General features: G+C 32.7%; 1 protein-coding gene across 1 annotated transcript; it reads left to right on the top strand.

The window, feature by feature from the left end:
- The first annotated feature begins 2,830 nt into the window (after nucleotides 1-2,830).
- On the top strand, nucleotides 2,831-6,655 carry LOC149906263 (uncharacterized). Its single transcript, XM_090104918.1, has 5 exons — nucleotides 2,831-2,908; nucleotides 3,762-3,938; nucleotides 5,509-5,628; nucleotides 5,797-5,943; nucleotides 6,123-6,655. The coding sequence occupies exons 1-5, from the start codon at nucleotides 2,861-2,863 to the stop codon at nucleotides 6,567-6,569; spliced, it is 939 nt and encodes a 312-aa protein (XP_089961044.1). The 5' UTR covers nucleotides 2,831-2,860; the 3' UTR covers nucleotides 6,570-6,655.
- The last annotated feature ends 377 nt before the right edge of the window (nucleotides 6,656-7,032 follow it).

The raw sequence follows: 7,032 nt of genomic DNA, 5'->3' as shown, positions 1-7,032 counted from the left end.
CCTCGATAAATGGGCTATCTAACACCGAAAGAATTTTTCAAATCGGACCGGTACTTCCCGAGATTAGCGCGTTCAAACAAACAAACAAACAAACTCTTCAGCTTTATAATATTAGTATAGATATATTCCATTAATATCCCATTCAGTTCATACATTTTGACTTGCTTTTATTCATCATTAATACATACTAGAACACAAAAGCTATGTTAAATGGATTTCGGTTTTATAAAAACGAATTTCGCACAATTCATGACGAATTACATATAGAATGGATCAACCCTTTTTGTGGGGTTTAAGGCATGAGATAGCTACGTTGCGTATTTCCAAACTATACATAGCCAGAACGCAACCATAGGAAACTGCTCGTGTATACTTTGTAATGCTGTTTTTAAGTTTGTTATTACAATATATACACGAATTTTGCGTACTGATCGTGTATACTTTGTAACGCGGATGCTTGCTTCTTCGTTCCAAACTATACACGATCAGTACGCAAAATATGTATAACTAAATATAGCTACTACACCACTTACGCTTGAGCGAAATAATAAATATATAGGCAATCAAAGACTTGTACAGCTATATCTATCTACTTTTATTCTTCTTGATTGATTCAGTAAAATATGGAATAATATTAATATTATTAGGTAAGCTTAGAAAAATAAATAGGTAACAGATGTTACCTATGGGTAAGGTTAGGTTCATGTTTTTTTAACTACACAAAAATAGGAGCCCCGCTTCGCGGGGCTCCGTCGCCTCGCAACCGTCTTCTTCTGGGTTTATTAGATTCTTACATTTTAGCACTATTGTCAATTGTAAGTCGTGCAGTATAGTCGGGAACGAAGACATAAGCATCCTCGATACAAAAAATATACGATCAGTTCGCAACATTATATATACAATACACATGCATTTTAATAATAGATTTCAAAACAGCAATACAATAATATAAACGCGAGCAATGGAAAGACGCCACGCTTACTCCGAAACATACACGATTAGTCCGCATGTGTACTGGCGCTGTATATTTTGGAGCGCTATTCTTACTTACTTCACTACAAAGTATACGCGAGTATTTGTGTACTGCTGTTGTATAGATTGGAAGAACTTTGTAAAAAAGTTATTTCCAATTTATACGTGATTAGTTTCACACCGTTGCGTACTGGCCTTGTATAGTTTGGAAAGACGCAGCTACGTTTTATTTTTTATGGAATTGGTAAGTCGACAGAAAGTTATAGGGAGGTATATATACCTACCTATAACTGTTATAATTGCAGAGTAAATTAAAAATTTAAAACAATAGTTTTAGTGAAAACGTAACAAATATAATTAATTATTTATACAATTCTTAATTTTCCGTCAATTTATATTTCAATATCTAAAATCTCTCAAACTGGAATTTTATCACTTGTACCTCAAGCTAAGCTAAGTGATCATCCATCAGCCAATCGTTACATACCTACCTACCTGTACAGGATAAGCGAAGTAAGTCACTTTGTACAGGTTATGAATTGACTAGCTGTAACCCGCGACTTCTCTTATAATTTTTATTATATTCATGACATGCAAAGACACATTTTATAAAAAATAAAATATAAAAAACACAACTCTATATCACTGCATTTAACATAGGTTGTATGCTTGAAGGGCAAGGCTAGATACCATTTAAAATATTCAACCTTTTTAATCCAGAATGTTTTGTGAAATGTTAAAATACCAAATAAAATACTTATTACATGAAATATTTTATTTGTCTGTTATTTGCTGACAACGCCGATCCGCCATCACATGCTGAAGGTGCAGCTTGCGTAAGAAGGAGTTCATATACATTGTTTTAAATATCGCTAAATAATCAATGTTGTTTTTATAACAATGGTTTGTACCTTGCTTAATACAATTACACAAAAACTATAATTAGTTTTTATGAAGTTAATACTTCGTGCGCAAGTTTGGAAAAACAAAATTAATAAATGCATTGTACTACCTATTTTAGGGCAGCCCTTAATATCTATGATTCCATCCTCTATTAACTTGAACCACATAAACAATTTTTTAATCATAATTTCCAAGAGATATTATTACTAAGTACTGCTCCAACCGTGAAATATCTCTTAAAATAATATCACCATTTTTCTCGGTGGCTTTTTGCTTCCAGTGATTAACTTGTGCGGATTCACGCCTCATATATCAACGATATTATCTCAAGATCTTGTATGGACCATTGGCTGCGTTGCGGAATTTGATGAACACGAAAAATGTGGGAAATCTCGTTGTTTTTTCACGCCTGCGGAAATTACTTCATTTAATTTCCATCAGCGTATTTGCTTTCATTTTTGGTGAGGCGGTAAAAATTTAAATTTTTGCAAAATATGTTACAGTTGGAAATGTTATTAAATATGTAGTATATCGGATTAACTGGATTTTAATTAATCAAACAGTTGATATAAAAGGGAAAGACATGAGCTTTTAATACCTTATTTAATCATTCTACTGCATAACGCTATACATAATAATATATTTATCACCGGATTTTTAACTAATTATTATGTAACATGACCAATCAATTAATCCATGCATTAATATAATTATATTTCTTTCTAAATAATAAATTTTGAAGTTTGGTTGAATCGTTTTAAACTACGACTGAAAAAAAGTACTGGAGTTATTTCAAAAATTTAAAGTTTTATCAGAAATTAATACAAAAAGAACTTTTTACACTTAAATGACTACGGAAGATATTTTTATTTTCATTTTATACTGCGCAATCGAATAAGATAAGAGGTCAAAGATTACCGGCCTTCCAAAATTTACTACTCAAACGTGTTACGAACTTTATCTGGAGCGACCGAATTTGTCCAAAATGTGGATTAAAATATTATTTCTTTCGATTTTTGTGATTGGCAGTATGGTAAGTGTATATTGAGTTGTTATATTTTAGTTATTATTTGTATATATCCTGGGTTCAATTGTTCTTTACCTGAAAGTAAAATCTCCACTAATTTTACTCTTTTACTCCACTTTGTAGAAAAATTCCAAGTTTTTCATCGTGTCACGTAAAATTAATTGTACTTGTACAACCTACAGATTATATTATGTCCAAAAAAATACCTACATACCTACCTACATTGAGCGTCGAAAATAAATAATAGGACAACAATTTATATTAAACTAGAGGTCCGCCCCGGCTTCGCCCGTGGTACATATTTCGCAATAAAAGGTGGCCTATGTCCTTTCTCGGGTATCAAAATATCTCCATACCAAATTTCATGCAAATTGGTTCAGTAGTTTAGGCGTGATTGAGTAACAGACAGACAGACAGAGTTACTTTCGCATTTATAATATTAGTATGGATTTTCGTTCCTAGCCGCTTCAACGTAAATTGTTAGATTTTATTTAATAAACAGCTTTATTTTCTAGGACAATCTATGATAAATGTTACTCCTTTCTACCCTTAGTATTTTTTATTTTATTAAATAAATGATTTTTATTTAATCCATACTAATATTATAAATGCGAAAGTAACTCTGTCTGTCTGTCTGTCTGTTACTCAATCACGCCTAAACTACTGAACCAATTTGCATGAAATTTGGTATGGAGATATTTTGATAAACGAGAAAGGACATAGGCTACCTTTTATTGCGAAATATGTACCACGGGCGAAGCCGGGGCGGACCACTAGTTCTCTATATAACTTCAATAACTCTTTTATAAGTTTCTTAACTTAATTTAATATCATCACAAGTAATCCTCTATTATTCCAGTCTGCCATCGATCTAGGCGGAGTCATATCAGGCAACAGAATGGCTGGTGTACCCCTTGGCAGATCCTTAGGTAGTGGTGAGGTGGACGTGGAAGGTATCTGTCGGGAGTCTGGCATGACTTGCCAGAACTGCACCCATGCTATCACGTGTGTCGCTCTGCCAGTGGGATGGCTTAAGGTATTTTCTTGTTACTGCTAATATAAAAAAGTGAAGTCCCGTGTCCCCAAGTGGGGTTCACTGATCGATTTTCTTTAGGGACAAGTAGGTGATTAGCCTTCTGTGTCCTGCCAGACCAAGACATTTTTTTTTCTTCGTCTCCACGGGGAATCGAACCCAGGACCCCTCGGTTCTACGCTCACACGTCAACCACTGTACCAAGGAGGCGGTCAACTGCTAATATTGTTAATGCCAAAATGTGTTAATTGAAAAATATGTTTTCACCCACGGCTTCACCCGGTTCGTCTAAACCTAATAAAATATATATTAAACCTTCCTCTTGAATCACTCTATCTTTTATAAATAACCATCAATATCTGTTGCATAATTTTAAAGATTTAAACATATAAAAACACAGACGGTGGAAAGCGACTTTGTTTTACGTAGTGATTGTACAGAGAACACATTATCCACATAACCGTGTTGTGTTCTCGTATTTCCTTTCTTCCTACCAAGAGTTATAATATGTAATTCATTCAAAGGAAAATCTTCTGAGATATGTAATTTTATTCAATTTTCTTTTAATCTTGTAGTTAGTTCAGATATGGTATTTCTCTAGAGGCGAGGAAATCTAAGAATAATCTGCTTCTTTCAGTTTAAAATCTTACTTCTCTATACATTGGTCTATGCAATATAAGATCTATGCAATGTAAAAATTCACATGATTCAGAAACCATATTTTATTCCCATAATATAATTATTATGGGAACCATATAACCATATAACCATATATTATTCCCATAATATAATTATTATGGGAACCATATAACCATATAACCATATTTTATTCCCATAATATAATTATTATGGGAACCATATAACCATATAACCATATTTTATTCTCATAATATAATTATTATGGGAACCATATAACCATATAACCATATAACCATATTTTATTCCCATAATATAATTATTATGGTAATAAAATATGGTGATGAACTATTAATATAGTTCATTCAATCCAAAAAAGGTCATTCGTTATAGCATTAGATATGACTGAATGTAAACAATATATTTATATTTGAGTCATAACTTCTAAGTATTTAGGTTTGCCAGATACTGTTTAAAGAAACATCTAGAACATTATGTACTTAAACACGTACGAATGTGATAATCAAATCGATGTACGTACTTAGGATATATTTTTATTTAAATAAACGCGAATAAATCCTATAAGCGAACTTTTACAAATACGAAAGTATCCGATGATGGATGGATGATTGCTATTAGTTAGATGGATGAAATTTGGAACAAAGATAGATCATAATGGTGTTATTGTAATCTTTGTTTCTAATTGCATAGACTAACCAATGGTAGAAATCAAATCGCGAGCTGAATAGCTGAAAAGTAGCCTTTTATTACAATTTACAATACATGTTCTTAACTGTATGAATTGATAGCCGAGAGATTAGCTATTCGATCACCACGATACAACAAAAAGCATTGTTTTTTATATCGTCTCGTGATTTTTTGTATCCTTAAAAAAATATTTTTAATTCATTTTTATGCATTAATTATTAATTTTTAGGTACCACTACACCAATGCCCTGGAGATCAGACTTGCAACGCTCATTTGAAGAAGTGTAGCTCGGAAGCCGTGCCGGAGTGTGATGTCGTCACACAGAAGTATCAGCATACTTGTGAACAGGTAAGATCCGAGAAATATATATTAGCGTAACTCAAAAAATATTTTAAACGTTTCTTTATCAATTATTTATTGCTAGAAATATAGACGGTTCCATTCATCATTCAATTAGCATTGATACTCTTCACTAAATATATTAGGTTCTGAAGTGATTAAGTAACTTGCTTTTAGGTGGGAATATTCCCTGACGCATTCGACTGCAGGAAGTTCCACCTCTGCTCCCCGCCAGAAGGTTTGCCTGACGGTAGACCAGCAGACCACAGAGTCGCCTTGTGTCCCAGACATTATGGTTACGATCCACAAACTGCACAATGTTCGGTAAGTTTATTATTATTTGTATTTCACTCCTGTAGGCATATAATTCAGTTTTAAATGTTTTAAAGACAACATATTGTATGAATAGCATTTAAAAAAGGATACTTATTGTTGATTTTCTATAATTTTTGAAAATTTTGAAGGTATTATTAATTTGTTAATGTCAATATATTGTTTTCCAGGTTATTCTTTCCAACGGTCAATGCACCAGTAGACCCGTCCCACCTTGTTCTAAAGTCGGTCAAGCAGGATCTCTATCAACCAGCCCCAACCACTACTACGTCTGTCTTTCGAAGCAAGGGTCTCTCACCCCGCAAATCTTCATCTGTCCTCACGGTTGGGTGTTCAATGAAGGCTTCTGTCGTCCTAAACCTGAAAAAGATGAGGCAATCGTCAAATTTGATGACATGATTAAAGACGATGAAACAACGACCGCCGCTATTGACACAACACAAAAACCAACAATGAGCAGAATGGAGGCGTTCTTTTCTACAGATAAACCAGTCACGTATCCAGCTGATACTTTCTTAGCTGATAAATTCGATTTATCCAATTACGAAACAATTGATGAGACGCCCACTGCGAATGATCTGCCCAATTCGTTTGAAACTGATAGTGATTTTTGGTAAACTTTCTCATATAAGTATATTTTTATGGAATTAAGAATTGTATAGCATTTAGTTAGGTTATAAATAAAGTTAAGCATATATTAATTTTTAATTTGTTTTATTGTTATGACCCTAAATACATACCTAAATGAAAAGAAAATACTATAATATTAGTATAATATTTTATTTACACATTAGAACCGAAAAATTTGTATTTTTAATCTCATATATATGTATATATATAGCACTCATATATATATAGCAAACTTAGATAGTCTTTTAATATTGAATATCTCTTAAAGAGACAATCCGTTTATAACAACACTATCCAAATATGACATAAACCTATAACAAAGTTCTTCCATACATTTTACATCTATGACACATCTCTAACAAATTGATATTTTGACTCCAAACGACAACGCCTTTCAAAAGATGCATAGCAACGTTCCACAAAAGAGTGCTTGCTATAAGTTAAATGAAA

Source organism: Colias eurytheme, chromosome 8 (assembly GCF_061535395.1).
Source record: "Colias eurytheme isolate Ceu_HAF_F1 chromosome 8, ilColEury1 Martin Lab GWU primary, whole genome shotgun sequence".
In the NCBI taxonomy this organism is placed as follows: domain Eukaryota; kingdom Metazoa; phylum Arthropoda; class Insecta; order Lepidoptera; family Pieridae; genus Colias; species Colias eurytheme.
Note: the sequence above shows the minus strand (reverse complement) of the source record. Positions and strands in the feature narration are given on the sequence as shown.

Bases quoted from the DNA above. Each gene is read 5' to 3' on its own strand.
- LOC149906263 (XM_090104918.1), top strand. From the start codon at position 2,861: ATGTGGATTAAAATATTATTTCTTTCGATTTTTGTGATTGGCAGTATG. The intron at 3,939-5,508 runs GTATTTTCTTGT...ATTAATTTTTAG, and splicing joins TGCCAGTGGGATGGCTTAAG to GTACCACTACACCAATGCCC. The intron at 5,629-5,796 runs GTAAGATCCGAG...ACTTGCTTTTAG, and splicing joins ATCAGCATACTTGTGAACAG to GTGGGAATATTCCCTGACGC.